This window comes from Nannobrachium achirus, assembly GCF_963921795.1.
Source record: "Nannobrachium achirus genome assembly, chromosome: 5".
Lineage (NCBI taxonomy): Eukaryota > Metazoa > Chordata > Actinopteri > Myctophiformes > Myctophidae > Nannobrachium > Nannobrachium achirus.
Genome location: NC_137814.1, coordinates 49,999,185 through 50,022,739, shown reverse-complemented (window position 1 = coordinate 50,022,739; position 23,555 = coordinate 49,999,185). Strand labels below are relative to the sequence as shown.

The window sequence follows — 23,555 nt, the reverse complement described above, 5'->3', positions numbered from 1 at the left end:
AGACTGGTTAATTGGTTCTTAACTTATTTTGTTTCAACTTTAAAAATGGCCAATGTTTTACCAGTTTTTATATAGTTTGTTGATTATTTTTGATGTTGTAATGGTCTATTTTATTAAATTCTTTGAGATATTAAACAGGTTTTAAAAGTCCTTAAATCGTGACTTCACTGCCAAATTTCAAAGGCCACACCAAAGGTCCGCTGCACAATGATTGAGAAACACTGCACTAGTAGGCCTATATCACTATACACTACTCATAAGCTTTGTTTTTAATTTGTTGATTCAGTGCTGCACTAAGTGATAGAATGAATAGATTTTTTTTTCTTAATGCCTTGCCAAAAGATCGGATCGAGAAAGATCGGGATCGAATCGGAAGCAATAATATTTGATCGGTATCGGATCGGGAGCAAAAAAACCCTGATCGGGGCATCCCTACGTAAAACGATTTGTCTTGTTCCCATCGGGAAAAGGATCCTCAAAATGTCTTATTTCTGAAATTCTGATTACTGCACTCATGGGGACATTGAGGTCCTCGGGAGTATGGCAAATTAAGTACAAACACACAGGACTCCATCTGTGTCAGAGCAGATAGCAGATACCCACTGATGACAGCCAAGAAGAACTGACGCCTGGGCTTAGACCTTGGAGTCTTATGATGCGCTTTTTGAAAGAGGCCTCCCTTGTTCTTGATTGAACGGGCCGTTAGGTTTAAATGAGCAGTTATGGTGTTTATTCCTGTGGGTCCTAGAGAGCGCTTCTCTCTTTTTTTGATTTCCAAAAGTGTCATGTTTTGGATCGTGTTCTGAGAGGGCTGTTGTGAGAAAAGAGATCGTCGCTGAATTATATACAACACCCTAGTGTCCCTATTCCTGGCGTAATAGGTTTATCAGAAGGTGCACAGCACACCGGTCCTTATGAGGTGCCAGCCAGCGGAATTAACACTAAACAATAAAAGAGTATAGCCGCACACTTGTAGCTGCCGATGCTAATTATATTGGAACGCAAGAGAAGACCAACATTTAGGACAGACAAGCTACCCTGGAAAAGGCAGCTTGTCTGTCCGAAACATTGGTCTTCTCTGTGTTCCAATAACATTTGCATCAGCAAATTTTAATGTTCGGCATTTTAATGTTTTACTAGGTGAACATTCTGCAACTTTAGATGAACGTTCGCCATGCACATTGTGAGCTTGTGGCCAGTTATGTTCGGCGATTTGGTGCAGAGAGGGGGAAAAAGGAGAGGAGGATCCTGTTTTTAGACCCTGGGGTGACCTCGGTTAACAAAGTGTAGGGTTAAGCGGTTAAGAGCTTTGTGATTAGGCCAATCTTAAAGATGTTCAGAGGTTAGGGTTGTGTGCGTGCGTATGTGTGTTTTGGGTGAGGGGGTTTCTACTGTTGTTGGTGGCCCGATACCTCTTGTATTTGATGTTGTGAAAAATGGCAGCAATGCTTTGTACACGTTCCTACCTAGTTTTTGTCAGCCTTGTACTGTATTCTATTTTCTTTTGTTCAGAAATGGTTTATAAATGATGGATAGACACCCCGGCGTGAGGTGCTGCCTTGTAAAGCGGGGCGGCATAGCTGAATGGTTAGGGAGCCCGCCTAGGGAACCAGAGCCCCTGGTTGTCCCAGGCTTTATTCCAGGCCAGGGTAGCAATGTCTATGTGTGTCCCTGAGCAAGACTCTTAACCCCTAATTGCTCACACACTCCTTGTGGGCAGCGAATCAGCTGGGTTGGGCTGAAAATACTGAATTTCCCTCGTGGGAGGAAATACAGGTAGGTATCTATCTATTATTTCTATTAAAGCAATGGTAGAGAAAGGTATCTGCAATAAAGCAGACAGCCCGCAACACTCCAAGTTAGATGAAGGCTTTTAGGTGCACGGCTCAAAGAAGCATAATGAGAAAGAAGTAGTCGCCAGCACTCAAGGAATATCCTTTTTACATGATTTTATTTACCTCTGTACACTGTCCATTGAGGTAAATAAAATCATGTAAAAGGGATATTCCTTGAGTGCTGGCGACTACTTCTTTCTTATTAACTCATACAGTGCCAGGCGACTTTTAGAGCAACTTTCTCACTATGGGCTTCCCTGCCAAGCGACTTTGGGCGACCTTTACTTAGAAAAAAAACAAAAAAAAAAATTTTTTTTCAAAAAAAATTTTTTTTCAAAAAAAATTTTTGGACCCCAAAAAATGTAGTAGGCATGATAGAAATCGCGAAATTGCATGTTTAACCCCCATAGCAACCCCATCTATCAAACATGGCAGCCATCTTTGTTTACATTTTAGGAAAACATAATGGCTATTATCTCAAGAATGCCTGAACGGATTTCCAATCTTTTTTTTTTGTTTGAAAGCTGTGAACAGCCTGCACAAACATGGTGCATGATCTGTGCATGGGTGTGCATGATCTGTGCACTACAAATTACATGGAAGTCTATGGAGAGGGCTGGCACTAATGCCACTCGAGGGCATTTTTAATTGGCAGTAAGTGAGTTAAAGCAATGGTCCCAAAACATTTATGTCTCAGGTCACCACTTTAAATAACATATTCATCCATGGCATCCCTGATTTACATTGTTACTTTACAGTACCTTACATTTATTTCAAATATGTAAACCCTTCCCCCTAAGATACAGTATGTCATCACAATGAAAACTTGTGAAAATATCTGTTTCCATTATAGTACAGATCGAAAATCACTTTTATACTTGGCGTTTAACCACTTGAACCCCAGCATCCCTATTCTGGGGGGAACATTTGCCAAAAAATAGCAGATCTACAAGCTCACAACATGTCACAATGTGAGCTACAAGAGACTTGGTGTACTGTAGCCTGAAAAAGATCCCACCAAGTACAGTGCAACTCGGGTCTCTTTTGCTAAGTACAAGTGGTTAAACTGAAGTGACATTGATAAATTCCAAATATTAGCAAAGTATCCTGCGGCACCCCTGGACGTGGGTCCCACGGGACACCACCCACTTTGAAAAACCCTGTTGTAGAGAATGCCAACCTGCAAATAATCTCTGTGTTTCCAGTATGGGACATCTGTGACGGTCTGGTGGTAAAATAAATCACACAGCTGAGCCTAGAGTGCAGCAGTTTTCTTCTCCATAAGCGTTTAACTAGGGTGCTTTCACAGATCTGAATTGCAGTTGTCTAGTCACCCTAACCTAAGATCAGACGACCATGGTCCTTGTATGTCAAAGAGGACATGGGCACATCTTAATCACTTAAGCTTGTAGATCTGCTATTTTGGGAAATTCATGTCCACCTATAAAGACATGCCGAAAATCGGGAAACCAAGTTGAAAGTGATTACCGGTAAATTTATTTTTAAGACAACGGAGAGAGCGAGAGAGAGAGAGAGGAGAGGGAGAGGTGCGTACTAGATGCCCGAACCACCTAAGCTGACTCCTTTCCAAGTGTAGGAGCAGCGGTTCTACTCCAAGTCTCTCTCGGGTGACTGAACTTCTCACCCTATCTCTAAGGGAGATACCAGCCACCCGTCTGAGGAAACCCATTTCGGCCGCTTGCACCCGCGACCTTATACTTTCGGTCATGACCTATACAGTATGTATATATTTCTTTAATCAAAAGTAGCTGATATACACGTTCATTTCACAATGTGCTGTCAGCTTGTAGATGGATATTTGTGACAAATGTATGTTTTGTGTAGAGGGGGGAGAAAGGAGTGGCATTGTATAGAGCAGTGGTTCTCAACCTTTTTAGATTATTTACCACCTATGAAAATATCTGTCTCTCCAAGTACCACCATAATAACTGATAAATACAGATGTATTGTGTAGACCTACAGTACCCCATCCTATTCAGCTATGCATAGTTAACACAGGAGGCCAATTTATTCATTGAAGTATTTCACTCCACTTTAAAATTTTCCTTATTTTTTGGGAGACTCCTTTGAGTACCACCAGAGGGGGGCTCAAGTACCACCAGTGTACCACAGGTTGAGAACTGGTATAGAGCATTGTACAAGATACATTTTCTCTCAGTACTGCATATGGGGAGACACACTGTAGTGTACAGTAAAGCCTCGCCTGCTCATCCACTCTGGAGGAGGCAGAGTGGATAGAAAGAGAAAGCCAGAGAGAGATACAGACAATGCAGTCCTATGATCTCCCTCTCCCTTACAAAGCTTACTGTGTGTCTGCCTTAAGATGACTGTTCATTCTGCGAGGCGCCAGGCATCAGCTGATGAGCTTATATTTAGGTGTGGCCTATGGAAACCTGCAAGGAAGGACTCCGTGTGGTTGACTCTCTCCTTCCCATGTTAGAGCAACCATTCAGGAAATGTGCATTGTGGGAACTTTAAACGGGGGATTATCGTTTTGAGGTTTTGCCTTTTGGCTAAGTGCGGTCGATAGGCAGGCTATTTTGTGTGGTTGTGGTGCTATCGTTGTTATTATTACTTAATAAACTGTGGTCTGGAAGATAAGATCGTAAAAACTGTAACACAAAAACATTTGGTGAAGACTTAGGGTTCGATAGCTGCAGTTCCATTTTGGAACCAGTTCCGAGTAGGCAAAGTATTCAGATTTGATCATTTCTGAGTCTCTTATCGCATTGCGTCACCCTAAAATCCAATGTAATCTAATGTATAAAATAGAGAGAATGCCTTAAACGCTGGACAGATATTCTTTTGCGCAGCAAAATCAGTTTTCCTCTTTCTGTCCACTAACAATTTAGTCAAGATTCAATAAGGGATTTGAAATGATTCAGATTGCTGTAAGTAAGTGAATTCACATTTTAGATTGAGATTTGATGGCTCACTCTGCCAGCCTTCTCTCAGCCTGCATAGTGCATATCTCTCTCTGTCTCTCTCTCTCTCTCTCTCTCTGTGTACCGTGCTCTTCATCTCCCTTCAAAACAGCTCCTTCTGTGTCGACACATATCAAATTATGCTAATCCAGAGGTGCACTGTCCTACTTCTTTAAAGGGTTGCCTGCTTACTAGGAGAGAGACACACATCACATTCAGCCTTGTACCAGCAAATGTAGAATGTAGGGCTTCTGGTCAGAGCCAGTGGGTTTTGATAACATTCTGCCTACACAAGGCTTTTATATAATGTGTCATTCATACTACACAGTATCCTTTCTTTCATACCATGTTGCATGTTTCAGCACTATTTCACTGAGTATCATAAGGAATCCAAGCAACTATAGAATGGACTGATCTGGTAGAGCGATATGCTTCTGATGGTGTACTAGACACAAGAAACGGTCTGCACGATACGAGTGGTAGACTGACAGAGGACTGAAAGAAGACAATACCCTGTATGCCTTGTTGAGTTCCTCATCAAGAATCACAGCATATTATCCATTATTTGTGCATATTGGCACAAATAACAGTAAACAAGAGAAAATGTGGCTATAATGAAATAAGTGTCATTCGAAATATCGTCTCTCTCGGGTGGAAACCTCATATGTACAAAATGGTTACTTTTCAGGATTCAAAATAAAAAATTGCAAAATCTACAAGCTCAAAAGTGCCACGTTTCGAGCTTGTGGATATGCTACTTTTAATGCTTTTGTGTGAAACTGTAGTTTGATCAAGTAGGGCATTAATTTATGAAAAATCACAAAAGAATCTAATAAAATATGGAGATAAGAGCAGAGGTTTCTACCTGACAACAGCGATAATGTTATTGTTACTGGTAAATGACTCAGTGGTGAAACCAAACCGACAACTCCACAGTGGGCGCTGCAGTTGATATTCCTTCATTTTCTAAAGACCTATTCCTCCCACTCAGGTCGGAGTGTTCGAGGGAGAGGTCCCACATTGATTTATTGACGAGTAATGAGAAAGTAATTCACTGCCTTCCAGAGCCCCCTCTCTTCATCACTTCAGGTTGTACTGGCAACCAGTTGCCATGGCAGTTAAACACTCAGGCCTTCACATTAGCATTTCGTTCACAGATTTATGGTTCTGTGTTGCCAAACCTGCCATGGCATGGGATGGTAAAGGTTTCATATGTATGCCATCTTTTCATATTGTTTTTACATGGAGACCTGTGTTACTGAACCTAGCTACTCATTGATGCCTGCTCTTTTTATAACTATTTAAACCTTATCCCTCAGGGGTCTATAGTCTAGGCCCCCTCCTAAATAGCTCATGTGACCCCTAAAGCTAGCCTTACTTACACCTAACAACTTTGAAAAGATTGTGGACAGATTTGGGAAAGATTTCTTAAAGACTACCCCTCACACTATAAGATTTGAAAAAGACTCCTCAAAGACTGTAGGATGATTTTTCAAAGATTTCAGTTGTTAGATGTGTATGCCTCTAAAGATTTTGTAAAGACTGGTTCAAGATTCCCTTTTATTTGCTGAAATATGCCTATTATATAGCCTTGTGTTCCTAAATAAATTATAATATTATTATAAAGCATTAGGCTAACCATAAATGAAAATAGCCGATCTACAAGCTCAGTCACAGCGTGTCGCATCACAGTATTGCAGTATTGATACTTTTACTTGATTACTTTTACCATCACTGCACATGCAGTGCACACACACACACACACACACCGAGCTCCGCCTTCCTCCCCCAGCCCTCTGTGCCTCTCCTCTCTAGTTCTCTCCCCTCAGTCTAGCCGGCGCAGATCAATCCTATCAACTATTATCAACGTTGAATGTTTGGAATAATGGAAACGTGGAGAAATAACTAATTGGGCTGTCGTAGTAGCCGCACCAACAACGACCAGGCTGGCAGCTCAGGCAGCGTCTTTTGGGGAATGAACGGCTTGGCTTTTTGGCTTGTTCTGTTTTGGTTGTAGGCTAGGCTACGTCATTGTATTCATTCAGACTCAGCCCCGATTTGTGAAAATATTAAACCAGTTTGATATTCTCGTAACATAATCTGGCTCTCAAGTTGGGGTAAAAATCGAGTCGGTCCACTACCTCACATTTAACGATTGAGTAACGACTCAGTCACGGGAGCGCGCCGCGACTAGCCTCGATTTTATTACGATTGAGAAATCTTTTCAAAGTCGTTAGATGTAAGAGGGCCTTAAGGGGTCCTCAGAGTTACTACAGGGGGTCCGCCAAATGTTTGTTTGATAGGAACCGTGCCAACATCGCCTTTGCTGCAGAGCTGTATAAAGTACTCGAATGTTTTTACTTGACAACGAGGCGAGCAGAGCCTAGAATGAGCCCAGGTGAACTTCTAGTTATTTTACATTAACAACCACTTGAGCCCTAGCTTCGCACTGCGTTTCGAGCTTGTGGATCTGCTACTTTTGATGCTTTAGTGTGACTGTAGTATGATCAAGTAAGCGTTCATTTACGAAATCAACAAATTAATTCACAAACATTTCGAATATGTCTTCCGGACAGCAACAATATCCTTGTTGTTTTAGACTAACGGCTTTATCTACAATTTAACGATGTCCCCTCAACATCTCCTAATGTAGAGATAACAGAACTTTCATTGACTGACTATAATGAAGACATTCCCAGCAGGGAAGGCAGATTGATTGCTGCAGCCTTGCTGGTCAATAACTCGATTAGGCAGCCTGATGCAGAGGTTGGGAAGATTTGCACTCTGCTCTTTGAGGTCCGACTGTAGTGTTTCCCTTTGTCATGCAATAGCTTTATTACCAGGAGCAGCAGCAATATTCATGTTCATGAGTTCCTCCTCCTTTGATCCCAGATTTAATTTCCTGAATTTCATAATCCATTGGTGGTTTTAGTTTCTTATATTAAGAAGGCACCAAATAGCATGCCCTTTCTGCACTGGATTCAATTAATGAAATCAATGTCTCACCAGTACCTTTCCCCTTGTGTGTGTAAACACTTTACCGTGGCCTTTTTAGCTGTCCTGCTCTATTGAAATAAATCTAATCGTGTGGATCCACAGATCCACATGGGAACGGTGTGGCTCCCAATAAGGATCTCGGATTACATGTGGTCAGCCTGTGACTTTTAGTGTCCAGCACCAGCACTCAGAAAGGATGTGCGCATCAACTTGCTCTTTTTAGGGGTTCAGCCTTATCCAAGCCCCAGTGATTTCTATTATAAAGTTCAAGTTAAGACATTTCAATAAAACATAATGTGATTTTTCTTTTAGATTATTAAAGGATGACTTCATCCATCTTCATATAATTAGTCCTGACTAATGCTGATGATAATATGGTGCCTTTCTTGGTCTGTGTCTCAGAGGAGGGCTGTGGATAGTTCAGAAACATGCCTGTAACATCATTAGGCAGTTTTGTCTTTCTTCTTTCATTATAGCTTGCTAACTTTCCAGTAATAGAAAGCCTGCAGTTTCTATTGGCTATGATTCCCCATCGATGATGTCACTGGTAGGCGGGTTTCGATGTAAAAGCTGTGACGTGAGGGCTGCTGCCTCCCGGTGCAGACAGAGACTGAGGCACAATAGTCTGTCACTTCTCTCCATAATAATAAATGTACCTCTTGTTATCTGACTAAAGTATTGATTACATGTTTATAATGACATGGATGCCACGCAAATGAACTAAAGTGGTTTTATAGGTTAGGCTACACAAAAAAAGTAGCTGATTAAATATAATAATAAAACGGTGTTTCCGGTGTTCAAGCAATGTACTTTTGGTGTGCCCGCACAGCAATAACACAGAGTAAAACAGAGAGTTAACAACCCTAACTGGCAGTGTGCACAAGAAATGTGGGCGCTGATCAGTCCAGCGGTTTGCGGGATTAGCTCCATCAAACAGACACCCAGACACACCCACAGACAGACCATAGTACATTTAACCCAATTAGGATGGGAACCCCTTTTGGGGTTTTTACCTTTCAATACAGGAACCCATTTGAGGTAGTTGTTGCTATGTGCAGTGTATAGTAACTAGCAACATTGTTTTCTCTCTCAACAGTAAACAAACCAACATAAAGTTTAAAGTGTATAGAGGGTATCTGCACGTTTCTAAAGTGACAATTTGAGGACTTTTTAATACCTTTAAAATGACAAATTAAACATTGGTCAAATATTAGAGGCAGAAATTGTGAAAATAGACGATCGCAACGCGAGGCGTTGTGAGCATGTAGATCGGCTATTTTCACAATAGAACTGTGTAATTCCTCAACTCTTAGTGTTTGTTAGGGTGGGGGGGTCCCCAGTTAAAGTATGATTCTTTTTGGGAGTCGCGGCCTGAAAAGGTTGAGAACCACTGGTCTACAGTATATGTCTCTCCATTATGTATGTCTGTATGAGAACGGCAACACCAGCGGTGCAGTTGAGCAGCCTACACCGCTCATTCAAACTGGGTTTGAATTTTTAATTAATATTTGAAGTTTTTCAGAAAACTTAGGTCTATATTTGGAAGGCATTTTTAGAATCGGCTTCAGGTCGATAAATGGGTTAAAATATACAGAAGTTGCAGCCATCATGTGACTGATGTTTGGCGCTTGATTCTAGGCAGCTGGACGAAGTTTCAACTGATGCAGGATTGCAAGTCAATCCTCTCTCTCCCATGCAGCCTGGAATGACTCTGCACTGTTTGGTTAAACTGTCCTACAGTCAGCTTTTACAAGCCAACAATTGTGTGTGTGTGTGTGTGTGTGTGTGTGTGTGTGTGTGTGTGTGTGTGTGTGTGTGTGTGTGTGTGTGTGTGTGTGTGTGTGTGTGTGTGTGTGTGTGTGTGTGTGTGTGTGTGTGTGTGTGTGTGTGTGTGTGTGTGTGTGTGTGTGTGTGTGTGTGTGTGTGTGTGTGTGTGAACAGTATTAGGGGGATAGAATAGCATGCCCCCATCGCTGTCCATCTCCATTAGTCTGCAGAGTGTCAGGCTAATGGAGATGAAGAGGAAGTGAAGGGAAAGGTCTTCTGTGTTGCTTTTCAATGTTTCGCACGTTTGCTTTTGTCCGAAGCGGCACAGCTTTCATGTCACAGTTCATCAGCTTAGGCACAAACTGACTTGACACAATAATAATAATGGGTGCAATACGATTTGCCCTGTATTTAGTCTTCAGCAATTTATGTTATGCTGCTGGTCATATTCTTGGTTTATACTATGCAAATGTACATCATTATATCTGGTACTGCACATAGGGATGGGACGATACGCAATATTATCGTTTATTGTGGTAAAAAACACTCACGATAATCGTATCGTGGCGATTTAATTTATCGTGATATCGTCCTCCGTCATGCACTGGGATCAATTCACCTTTTATTTGCCGAGCTGCATATCCGGCACCACTTAAATCCTCCATTTGTAAAAGGTAACTTATACATACTTGATACAGTCTTTTTTTCACCCTCTATCAAATGTCTTTGCCAAAAAATAGCCGATCTACAAGCTCACAACGTATCGCAACGCGACACGTTGTGAGCATGTAGATCTGCTTTTTTTTCATATATTTTGCCCCAGGATAATGGATTTTGATTATCGCGATAATATCGTAAACCGCGATTTCTTTTGTCACAATCGTGATATGAAATGTTCATATCGTCCCATCCCTAACTGCACAACATCAAACAGTTTTGATGCCCAGTTGTGAGATATGAATTTCTTTGTGGTTATTTAATTCTTTCACGTTCTGCCACTAAGTCCCCCTCCCTATATTGTCTACTCTAGCCTATATCCTATTGCTGGATACAGTAACGATCCAATTGATCCACAGCGATCAATAAAGTTTTGCTTCCTTTATAACATCTTATAATGGCAAGAACCACTGATGGGATTTGATCCTTTAGGTCTAGCCTAGGTCAGCCGAGGTAAAAAGGGTGCCAGACCTGAACTGCCGCGTCTCACACCAGTAGATTCCATTAAATCGATCAGGATTGGGAGCGTCATCTTAATGCTTTAATTGTAATCGAGTAATAATCAATCCCTATTTTGGGCATGTCATTGTCCTATTCTTGCTCAACACTACTTATTTTATACTTTATTATACAACAAAGTAAGTGCTTTTTTCACGATTGCTCAATTAATTGAAAATAAATATTGATAGAATAACCACTAAGAAGTTAATCGATAGCGCAGCCCTACACACCACACATGGGCCCTCATTTATCAACGTGGTGCAGATCAAAATTTGGGTGTACACCGAAATTTAGGCAAGTCTCGGCATTTATCATTTCAACTTGACTTTGACTTTGGTCTAGGGTAGGATCAAATCTCACGTCAAGTCCTGAGGTGGTGTAGGAATCATCCTACACCACTTTGTTCCATTGTAGACGTGCGGAGCAGCATTGTCTAATTATCTGACAGGCAATGGACACATGTATCCACTCGAAAATGTATATCCAACACAATAATAAATAATCCTGTGAAAATATAACATTTTATAAAAGCATAGCCTATAGCCAGCCGGCTACATCATGGACATTCACGCCGATTTTATTTCCAAGTTACAATGACAAACATTAAGCAATTTAAATCTAGCGATATGGAAGAAATCTACTGTTAATTGCTTTAACAGTCTAAATCTTAAGATTGGAGATCTGGCTCAGAACAAGCACATATACGAACGCATGCGAGAGAATTTTCGGGACCAGCGCGGCGCCGCTGTGAGTCGTGAGTCCTTTTAAATATGGATAAAACCGAAGGTCCAAACCTGGCTGTGCCCAGCCCAGCGCACGCACGCTGCGGATGATTTATTTGGGGGTCCACGGCCCACCGGGGAGAAGACCAGCCCGCGCAGGAACGGTACATGATCGCTAGTTCAAGCACTCAAACGCGCATTGCGCTCGTCGCCGAAATTGGGTTAAATTAATATCCAAAACGTAACCATGGGGTCTCTCAATTTATACAGTAGCTACTGTACACTATGCTGGAGTTAATGATGAAACCCGACGTGGCGAGCCGTGAGATCATGGCCATGGGGAATTATGATTGCTTGTAACCAAATGAACGCGCTCTGTCTGCGCACGCACGGCACGGGTAGGCTATGGTTTAAATTAATATCCAAAAGTATTCATGGCAGTGACTTGTGTCATTCATGTCAGCTGCAGTGCTATAGCCTCCTTGTCAAAGATTGTACCGTTGGTTAATCCCACGTTTCCACTGTCAAAGACTGCTGTGTAAACCAAAATGCTGCTGTTCCAAGTAGCCTAGTTGCGTGTGTAGGTGTGTGCGTGCGTGCGTGCGTGCATGTGTGTGTGGTCTGTGTGGGACGCGGACATGGGAGTTAACTTGAAGGGTGCGGAGTAAACTCTCTATTGGCTTTTCTTTGGTTGTTAGGTCGTATTCGGGTTGTTCTGGTCGTAAAATCGGGGCGTTTCGAGAATAATTAAGGGCGTGTTATTTAAATTTCAGCCTGCGCATTTATCAATGCTGGGATCAAATGTACGCCAGGTGTGTCTGTTTAGGACATGCCACACAAACATTGCCCTACGCAAAATTTGGTGAAAAAAATAGACCGTGTTTTACACTCCATTGATAAATGAGGGCCATGGAGTGGTCAATCATACCCACCAAACCTACAACCATGCTGGCAGCTGAATGGTTAGGTTTTAGGGATGTTAACAATTAATCTAAAATTAATTAATCGATAAACATAAATTAATCGCAATTGAACTTTTTTGCCTAGTGAAAAGTTGCAGGTATGGTGTGTGTGATATCAAATGTAATCTTAAAATCACAGTAATCTTTAATCATAATCTATCATTAGGAGAGAAATGAGACGCCAATTGAGCACTGCAAAGGGGAGATGTGTGTCCAGCTAAAGCTTGTTGACGCTCGTTAACGTTTATATACATAAAGGCAATTAAGTTTCTGCACTCATTTTCGTTTCCGGACAAGAATGACATGACCAGTGATGGTCAGAAATGTCCACTTCTTTTTTTCACTGTCACTGTATTTGCATTTTATGTAAATATATACATTTTTGCATCCTAATAGCCTCAACATGTGTTGAGTCTGTGTAAGTACTTTTATGTTTATTCTGGACAGTGAAAACTGTTCTACATTAGTGACTATTTTTACGCTATTCTCAATTTCTTTGAATACTGTCCAAATAACTGTAAATTAAGTTTCTCGAACTCAGAATATGTTCTGCATTGTAAAGTGACGTCTTGCTGCTCATAACTAATTCACTTGTATTTTGACACTTATTAACCTGTCCCAGACAGGTTCCCGAAAGTTGCCTAATCTTCACACTTTGTTACAGCCCACAACTACTACTGCTATTAACAGACCACTTTCTGAACCACTTAAGCCCTGTCAAGCAACATGACGAGTTGTGAGCTTAATTTTGCCTAAAATGATATACCCAAAATAGGGATGTCAGGGCAGTAGTTAAAGGAGCCATAGTCAACTTTTTCTTGAAAAACGGATGCTAAAATAAAAATAATGTTTCGAAAATATTTTATTAAAAAAATAAGCTTCATATATGTGTTTCTATTCAAAAATGACCACAAAAAGCGTAAAATAATGATACAATAATCATTTTGGCCATTGTCAGACCGACACTTTGTTTACATTCTAGTCTATAGACTAGGATGTAAACAAAGTGTCGGCCCTACAATGAAAAAGTTGACTATAGCTCCTTTAAGCGATGTATTGTTAAACCTTGAAAAAGCACAGTTTTTTTACAGACATTAAAAAGTAACCATTTATAGACAGTGTTGGATGGTGTGGAGGTTGGGAAATGAGATGCAAGCCTCCACTGACTCCTACATGTGCCCCTGTGGGCCTAACATCAAGCGAGGTCCCTCTGTTCCCACCTCTGCCATTCCCTAGAACAGGGGTCCTCAAATACAAATCTTGAAGGTCCAGAAATATTTTTTTGAAACAGGTCCGGGTCCGGAAAAAAAAAGGCGAAGGCGAAATAAGGCGGATACATTAATACAGTATGTACTGTATGTATGTATGTTTATTATAATCATTAGAATTGTTTATTTTAATTATTATTATTATTATTTGGAACTTTGGAAATCTCAGTTGGAACTGTTACCCCTGCTACCCGATGCTGGATAAGCGGTTGAAGATGGATGGATGGATGAATGGATAATTATTTATGCATGTAGAGTAGGCTACATTATTTACATTTATTGTGTAGCAATAAAACACTGGCTTATAGTTTCATTATTGGAAACTAAAGAGCATAAATGCAATATTAGGCTTGTCGTTCAGAATGGAAAATAAAGTGAAACTTAGCGTGAGGGGGAGAGGATTACTTGACATTCAGTTGACACACGTACTGCACAAGCCAGACTGTGCTGTTGCCTATGTCAAATGGCCAGTCAAATCAGGGTCAACGAGTCATAGTTATTAACCTAACACAGCCTAGGATAGCTGGCAATAATATGCGACGACACATCACATTGTTAAAGACGCATGATCACGCATCGCGAGTTTCGCGACCATTTCTCGTCTAATGCAAGCAGTTGGAGCCTTACATCATGGATATTAATGTGTTGCTGTTGTCCTCTCCAATTGAACAGCCAAAGGTAGAAGATCTCTAAGTTATTAATCCAGTGGGAGCAATGGTTTCCAAGAGGTTTTAGCAACTTTTTTAAGGCAGCGAGCGGCATGAGTGTGTGAGGAGGGGAGGGGAGGGGGGAGCAGCATGGAGAGCAGACTGCTTCGGAGGGAAGGAAAACCTTTGATCTACAAGCCCACAGCACGTTGCACCCGCGACGCTTTGTGGGCTTGCAAATTGGCGTAGGGGACGGGGTGTGTCTTGTGAGCCTGTGTATGTGTTTGAGCGAATGAGCACATACACACCCACGCACACACAAACACAAATCACACACAGTCAGTCCGATCGTCAGATACAACTGTGCGGAGATTTCTCAGAAATGTGCCGCGGTCCGGACGGAGGTGCGCCTGGGTCCGGACATGGACCGCGGTCCGCCTATTGAGGACCCCTGCCCTAGAAGTACACCATATCCCTCGCTGCTTTCCTCTTGTACGTGTTGTTGAAAAGGCCAATGTTTTGAAAGACATAACAAAATATGAGGGGAAAATAGTTCATGAACGACAGACAATAAATCAGTTGGAAAAGAAGCTTGTGAAATCCATTAAATCACTATATAAACAAAGGCAGTAGTGTGAGCGCACCATCACGCTACAACTGTTTGGCCGTGTCTGCAACAGGCCTGTTCATTGTTAATTCATTAGCAGAGCGGTAGGCTTTGCTAGCTGACCGGGCTAGCTGGGCCGTGTCAGATTACAAGCGCGCAGGTGCCGAGCACGAGTCTTCGTTAAAGTTTAGCTGAGGCGCTTGTTGGTTTGGGGTGATATCACATATCTGCATTTGACACCGGCACACACCGAGAGAACTCTGGGAAATTCAAGGAGGGGAACATTCCGAGTGTTTTCCCTTCAGGCTGGGTTGTTTTTGTTGTTGCACTTGTTTTGCAGTTTTTTTGGCGATATTTGTTTCTGTCAGCTGTTTTGCTTTGTTTTGCTGTTTGTGGAACATACTGGGAGGTTAACTCTAAATTAAGTATTTTGTCCGCTTTTAACGGTATTTATTTTTTAAATTATTTTATTCACTTCAACCCTATCTCTAAATCTGGAAACTTTGCATGCAGTTACGCAGGCCTACCTCTCACATAGCAGTAATGGAGTACTTGGCACCTGACTGGGCCGTGCAAGTCAATACTATGACATGAGGTTTGGCAGGGCTGACGACTTCAAAGTCACACACCCAATTAGCATCACATTAATTAACCAAGTACAATAAATACCAGGGTAGCACATCAGCATCACTAAAAAACCATACAATAAACAAATGGGTGGCATTGATACAGAAGCATGCTGGAAACTAAAACCAAATGTATTTATTTCGTCAACTTGGTTATGTGTTACTCAGCAAAAATAAATATATTTTCAACCTAAGAAAGTGACGCCGCTTTTCTGTAATAACGCGTTGCATCGTCACACACATTGTGAGCTTGTAGATCTGATGTTTCCACATTGGAATCTTTTTTGAAAACGTTGCGTGTGAAATGTTTTTCAATATGAAATGAATAGATTGTGTGGTCGACACATTGACCGAATGCATATCATTTTGGGGGTCCTTGACCTTGACATGAAAATGTTACTTTGAGAATGTGGTCGACACACTGACCGGTCAGACTATGTAACCTTTGGCCATATTTTTATGCACTGTCATCGTGCCATTGTCACATCCGACAGGCTGAGTGATGTGCATGGTGGAATATTGATAATAGCTTGAGAACACTGCTTGCATCAGCTCTTCTATTGTTGCAGCCAAGATGAATGAGACAGGCCATACATTTTTGGTTTGTGTGCGCGCGCGCGTGTGTGTGTGTTGCGTGCGTGCATGTGTTAGATTGTGCCACAGCCTTGGATTGACAGACTTGTTGTTTGACACATATGTGACATATCTGACATGTCTATGATACATGTCAGCAGCAGCATTCCACAGTAAAATCCAGTGCGTGCGTGTGTGTGTGTGTGTGTGTGTGTGTGCATGTTACATTGTCCATGCATATACACAAAGGGAAACTGGCAACCCCACTGGCTGGCTAGCGTAAGCTGGCTGGCTGCGTCTCTGTTTGTGTTAGCTTCTGTGATGATGAGCTGTGCGACGGTGGATATAGAACTTCTTTACAGTAAAATCCATCAAAACACAACGGAGAACTATCGCGACGTAACAGCAAGTTAGCTCACGTTGAGGCACAGTGGATGAGTGGATACAAAGCGATGCGAATGCCATCAGGGGTTTTTGGATGTCTTAAATGCGCAGGTTTCAGCAGTTTTTTGTGTCATGTCTAACTCCTGACTCCCTGGTTTTCACATATATCCGAAATGCTTCCATACTTTAGCTTTTAACTGGCGGTGGATAAACCTTTTCCTCTTTCCATGTTGCTTGCTCCGCCAGCTGTGGGTGTTGTGTTGTAACGACAGGATTCACGCCGCATCAAGTCTAGCGATAGAGCAACCCCAGTATCGATTCACATATCGTCAGGAGTTTATATCGATCTATTGCCATATCGATAAATCGACCCCACCCCTAGTGTGTGTGTTTTCATCTTTCATCCTCTTTATCGTGTGTGAGTCTCAGCTGACCTGGCTTGAGCCCCAGTGACCCTATTCTGGGGGAGTGTTCACCAGAAATTAGCAGATTTACATTCAAGCGTTGTGGGCTTCTAGATCGGATGTTTTCGGCAAAGAGATTTGGTGTAGGGGGGGGGGGGGGGGGGGGAGTGCACCAAGTACAGTGCAACTCGGATCTGTTTTACAAAGTATAGTGTGAGTGTTTTACAGTAGATGGTGTGTGATAGTGGGACAGATTGACACAGCCAACAACAATAGATATTAACATTAGATAAGATAAGATGAGCCTGGTTGTGACTTGTGACCCTTGTGCTCAAAATCTTTCAACATGAGAGAACAAGGCGTCCTAAAGGTTTGTGTAGTTGAACTGCGATATGCCAAAACTCTACGTCAGCTTGCATCACTAACTTACATCATCTGGGAAACGTAATATATGGAAGTGAAATGATTGAGACAAGCATTCAAATGGGATCCGTCTCACTCTCATCCTACTGATGATGAATAATTCAGTTGACATGCTAAACAATGTGCTAATCAATTATTGACCCTCTTAACCTTGACATTTGACCGACAAATTGCACCATATGACGAATATTGAGTTTGAGATCTGTTATGTGAAGTTTCATGACCTTGTGTTTGTGATTTAAATACAGTGTATTGATTCTGTCGGGAGAAACCTGTTTTATTTTTGGTAAATGAATGCCCTACTTGGTAAATGGTGCATTTATATAGCGCTTTTATCCAAATCGCTTTACATAGATTGTGCATTACATTCACCCATTCACATATTTTCAATTCAAAGGAGCTTTATTGGCATGAGAACATATACGTTTACATTGCCAAAGCAAGTGTCAAAATATAATAAAAATAGCTATGGAGAACACATATAAGTTGGAGGGGGTACAGCATTCATTAACCAGAGCTATGTGACATTTTGTCCCGTTATGTACAGTATATACAGGGTATGAAGCATTTATTTTTTCTCAATACGATTTTCACACACACATTCATACACCGATGGCAGAGGAAACAATACAAGGCAGTGAAGGCACCAACATGCACATCGGGAGCATTTAGGGGTTAACTTCTGTGTCTTGCTCAAGGACACTTCAACACTAACCCTGGGGGAACCTGGAATCGAACTGGGAACCTCACGGTTCCCATCCGGCCGCTCTACCCCGTAGTGACTAAATAATAACTGGATCCATTAGAACACAGGACCATTTTCCATTTCCTGAAAGGTTTTGGACAATATACAGTATATGTACATATACACTGACCTCATTACGATTGATTTGCATTGCTTCTCTCTCGGCTCAACTAATAAACCATAACGATTCCAAATCAGTATGATTCAGTATGTTGTTGTTGGTGTGATCTTGCATTGTAATCAAATGGCTGTATTTTCTGCTGCCCTGCAACGTATACAGTAGGAGTGTGGCTGCATCCACAGTGCATACCAAGCATTTTTAAACGCTGATTTCACCAAATAACAAAGGCTCTTTTACAGGGATGGGGGGGTTGTTGTGTCAGGGTTACAGGGCGTCGCTTCTGCATTTCTGCTTTAAAAAAAATGCCCTGAATGCACAAAATATTATGACCTAATTTCACACGCAGGCATGGACGCAGGCACTCAGTTATGCACACGTGCGTGCACACACAAACATATCTGTGGCTCGTATCCCAAGGCCCAGCGATGCGGTCTGGATAAGCTGTGTCAGTGTGTGCGAAGTGCACAGGAGAGCATGACTCGCATGCGGCTGTGGCTTTGTTGTGAGTGCAGAGGAACAAACGAGTGAGAATGGAAACAATGTGCTTCACTGTCATTCACTAAAAGGTCCGGACGCCCCAGTGACCGGAGCATTATTTATGGGGGAAATTGTGACAGATGTGTGCTGGTTTAGCTTAGTGCACAGGCACCAAATTATGTGTGCGCTCCTGGGGGCTAAACCCAACTCAAGCGCGGTGTGAACGGGGCAGCCAATTAGGGGTGGGCGATATGGTGATAAATATCGTTGAGACGATACAATGTCTCCACGATATGCCTTTTCAGAGATATCGTATTATCGTGATACATCGTAATACAAAAATCCTGTTGAATTGTTCATACAGAGATTCATTGCAGAATTTTGGTCTAAAGCAGTAGTTCTCAAACTTTAAAATGTCAAGGTCTCCCCTTAACAGTTCCATTTGGTTTCATTTGTATACTGAGTTACATACTTGTAAGGATGAATTTAGACCTCCCAAAAGGAACCCAGAGAGTCCCTGGACCCCACAGTACCCACTTTGAGGACCACTGGTCTAAATGGTCTACTCTAAAATAAAAACCAACATGAAAAAGAATCCCGATAAGATCGTCTATCGATGACACTGCTTGGAAAAATATTGTGATATTGTATTTTTCCATATCGCCCTACAGCCAATGTATCATCTGTAATGTAAATCTGGCCCAGCGCGACAGCCCTTGTGGTGGATACACGTCATTCCTATGTGGGAGACGAAGTAGCCTGGCTTGGCCAGACTATATACTAATTCAGCTAACTAACTGCAGTATAGTTGTAGATTGTTTAGCTGTGCTAGGCTAGCCTAGCACAGCTAAACTATCCACCCATGTTAACACAAGGGAGGTATATACTGCAGTTAGTTAGCTGCATTAGTATTATAGTCTGGCTATGCCAGGCTAGTGCTAGGCTAGATATGAAGCACCCTCTATAACGCTGTCTATGGGTTGGTGATTCTCAACCTTTGCGGATACTGCAAGTTGGGAAATAATTGGCAAAACATTACGATTTGAATGATAATATAAAATTAATATAAATAAAATGATGTATGTAAAGTATTTGTTCTTTAAAACCTTTACCTTTTTTTAAAACCTTTATTTTTCTTAATGTAAACAAATAGGAACAAAGTATACTCGATTAGTTCCCTTCATCCAAGTCGGAACACAATCAATTGATTGATCATTAAAATGATCATGCTCTGAAAATGCACGCGGCCCACCTACCCGACCACTTACCAAGGCTACCAGGTTAAGTGCCGCACCTGCGGGGGTCCCTCGCCACCGCCCCCGGGGCGGCGTCAGATGGGTGGCCTGCGAAAAGCGAGACAGCGATTGGCCAACATTAGTAATTAGTAAAATGTCTTTCATAATTTTATGAACTATGATATGGAGACGAACCTCCGAACCTGGAGGCGTTGGACATTAAATCGATTTTGAATGTTAATGTTACGAAAAACAACCCTATAAAAACACTGTCGTTGAAACCTGCACTCTTTGTGTTGTTTTTTTTTCTCTCCAGAGTTGAACATGGACTTCAACCCTTCAGACCACCCTAGAGCCAGCACCATCTTCCTCAGCAAGTCCCAGACTGACGGTGAGTGGCTGGCTCCTCTCTCTGTACTCTACTGCAGTGGTTCTCAACCTTTTCAGGCCGCGACCCCCAAAATAATCATATTTACACTGGGGACCCCCCACCCTGCACAAGCACTTGGAATTGTAGGAGTTGGCATTACATTTAGTTTGACTCGATCTATTCCATTGTGAAAATAGCAGATCTACATGCTCACAACGCCTCGCAACGCGAGGCGTTGTGAGCATGTAGATCGGCTATTTTCACAATTTCAGCCTCTAATATTTGACAATTTGACCAATGTTTGACCAGAGGTAATAAAAATGTTGTTAAAGTCCTTAAATTGTCACTTTAGAAATGTGCAGATACCCTCATATACACTTAAACTTTATGTTGGTTTGTTTACTGCTAAGTGAGAAAACAATGTTAGCATTTAGCTTAACATCTGGGGACCCCCCCCAAAATAATTTGGGGACCCCTCTGGGGGTCCCGACCCACAGGTTGAGAACCACTGCTCTACTGCTTCTGTCTGTGGTTCTGTCTCTACTGGTTCTGGTTCTGTGTACTGGTTCTGTCTCTACTGGTTCTGGTTCTGTCTCTACTGGTTCTGGTTCTGTGTACTGGTTCTGTCTCTCTACTGGCTCTGTGTCTGAACTGGTTCAGTTCCTACTGGTCTTTCTCTCTACTAGTTCATTATCTATTAGGGATGGGACGATAAGCGATATTATCGTTCGTGATAAAAAAACACTCAGGATAATTGTATCGTGGAGATTTCATTTATTGTGATATCGTCCTCCGTCATGCACTGGGATCAACTCACCTTTTTATTTGCCGAGCTACATATCCAGTACCACTTAAACCCTCTAGAATTGGTAAAAGGTATATACATACTTAGTTGATACAGCCTTTTTTTCACTCTCTATGAAATGTCTTTGCCAAAAAATAGCCGATCTACAAGTTCGTGTTGTGAGCTTGTAGATCAGCTATGTTTTGGTAAATGTTCCGCCCCAGGATAATGGATTTTGATTTTCGCGATATTATCGTAAATCAGGATTTATTTTGTCACAATAAATGTGATATGAAAATGTCACATCATCCCATCCCTAGTCTCTATGTACTGGTTCTCTTTCTCTCTCTGTAAAGGTTCTGTCTCTGTGGACTGGGTTTCTCTCTATTGAAAGGTTATCTTCTTGTGTGCTGGTTCTGGTCTTATCTCTTTGTTCCGTCTCTCTCCATAGTGGTTCTGTCTATTCTTGTTCTGGTACTGTCTGTATACTGGTTGTGTCTATCTATTCTAGTACCAGGCAGCACTGGTTGTGTCTTTCTTGTACTGTACTGGTCCCCTGCAGTCTACAGTGCACACCCTAGTAAGCTATCAACTACAGTATATTGAAGGTGTCAATTAGAGTGTTGTGTGTAGAGGGTTAATGTGTGCTAATTTATGCAGCTTCCTTGAGGCGTGTTAGCCGGGACTATTAGCTCCCTGTGGGGATTCATACTAGCTTTGTGTGTGTGTGCGTGCGTGTGCGCGCGTGCGCACATGTGTCAGGAAGATAAATGTGCATGTTTACTGAGGTGGACGATGCCAGTCATGCCACACAGCATGCCAGATAGGGCTGGAAGATTCGACTTCAAATCAATATCACAATTATTTCAAACGTTTGCCTCGACCACCTTTGTACAAGGAAATATAATACGGTATATGGTTAAGTGGTTAATCAGACGAATCGAATTAGATCAGTTTTTCGTGTTGATTAGTTGAAGAAAAACATGTATTAAATGAGACCCTGCTTCTTGATTATTCCGTTATAAGTCGGTTATTGGTTCTAAATATCTTGTTGGTTAATTGCCCAATCTTAATGCCATAAACAGTATGGTTTTCTCAATAAAACCACAGAAGCGCAGAAGACATAATTGTGGTATTGATTGACCAAACAAATTAAAACTTTTAATTCATTTCAGCTCTGTGTGAGAACCACTGCTGTAATGCTTTTGTCAGCCGTCATGAATAAATTGAATAATTGGAAGGTTTTTGTTGTTGGTTCCCCTTCTTTTCCCACAGAGCTTTCAAGTAGACCTGGTGAGTTGTCTCCCCCTCCTGGGCTGTTTATGTACTCACCTCTGGTCTGTTAAGGCACTGGTTCTCAACCTTTTCAGGCCGTGACCCCTAAAATAATAATATTTCAACTGGGGACCCCCTCCCCACCCTGACGAGCACTAAGAGTTGAGGCATTACATTTTGTATAACATGGTTCTATTGTGAAAATAGCAGATCTACATGCTCACAACGCCTCGCAATCGCCTCTATTTTTTTTACAATTTGGCCAATGTTTAATTTTTCATTTTAGAGGTATTAAAAAGTAACTTTAGAAATGTACAGATACGCTCTATACACTTAAAACATTATTTTGGTTTGTTTACTGTTGAGTGAGAAAACAACGTTGCACATTAAGTTAATCATCTGGGGACCCCCCAAAATAATGTGGGGACCCCCCTGGGGGTCCTGACCCACATGTTGAGAACCACTGTGTTAAAGGGTCTTAAAATTCTTCTCTTGTCTTTGTCCCTTCTAACTTGCTCTAACATTGTGGATTTCTCACCGCTCACAACAAAAGCTTTTCTGTCCACTGACGCCAATAACGGTTGGAGTGAAGTGTGCTGATGCTGTGCTGCTGTCTGCCGTGTCATTCTTATTATCTTGTTCTTTTATGGCAGTGGATATCAAAGTTTGGTCCAGGGACCCTCTGGGTTCAAAATGGACCCTTACAGGTCTGATACTCTGTGAGCGCATACATGGAACCAAATTAACCCCCAAGTTCACAGTTTGGTTCCATGTTTACGCTCTTGTGGGTGTTCTTGAAATTAAAAGGTTTGAGAACTAGGGGTGGGCGATATGGTGATAATTATCGTTGAGACAATACAATGTCTCCACAATATGCCTTTTCAGAGGTATCGTATATATCGTGATACAATAGAGGGAGCCTTGTAAAAAGTAAGTACAGAGATTCATTGCAGAATTCAATTTAAACCTGCATTTTGGTCTAAATCAGTAGTTCTCAAACTTTAAAATGTCAAGGTCTCCACTTAACCTTACGGGTCCATTTGATTTCATTTGTATACTGTCAGAGTTACATACTTGTAACGTTCAATTTAAACCTCCCAAAAGGAACCCAGAGAGTCTAGTTTTTGTCAAATAACTTGAACAATAACCATAAAAACCAACGTAAAAAAG

General features: G+C 41.7%; 1 protein-coding gene across 1 annotated transcript in view; it reads left to right on the top strand.

Moving 5' to 3' along the window:
* The window catches only part of LOC308284589 (cyclin-Y), a 41,547-nt gene that overhangs the window by 9,667 nt on the left and 8,325 nt on the right, over positions 1–23,555 (top strand). Inside the window, exons 2-3 of the mRNA XM_080725255.1 lie at positions 20,273–20,347; positions 22,386–22,403. Coding sequence (XP_080581381.1) covers positions 20,273–20,347; positions 22,386–22,403 — 93 coding nt within the window. The remainder of the gene's footprint in view (positions 1–20,272; positions 20,348–22,385; positions 22,404–23,555) is intronic.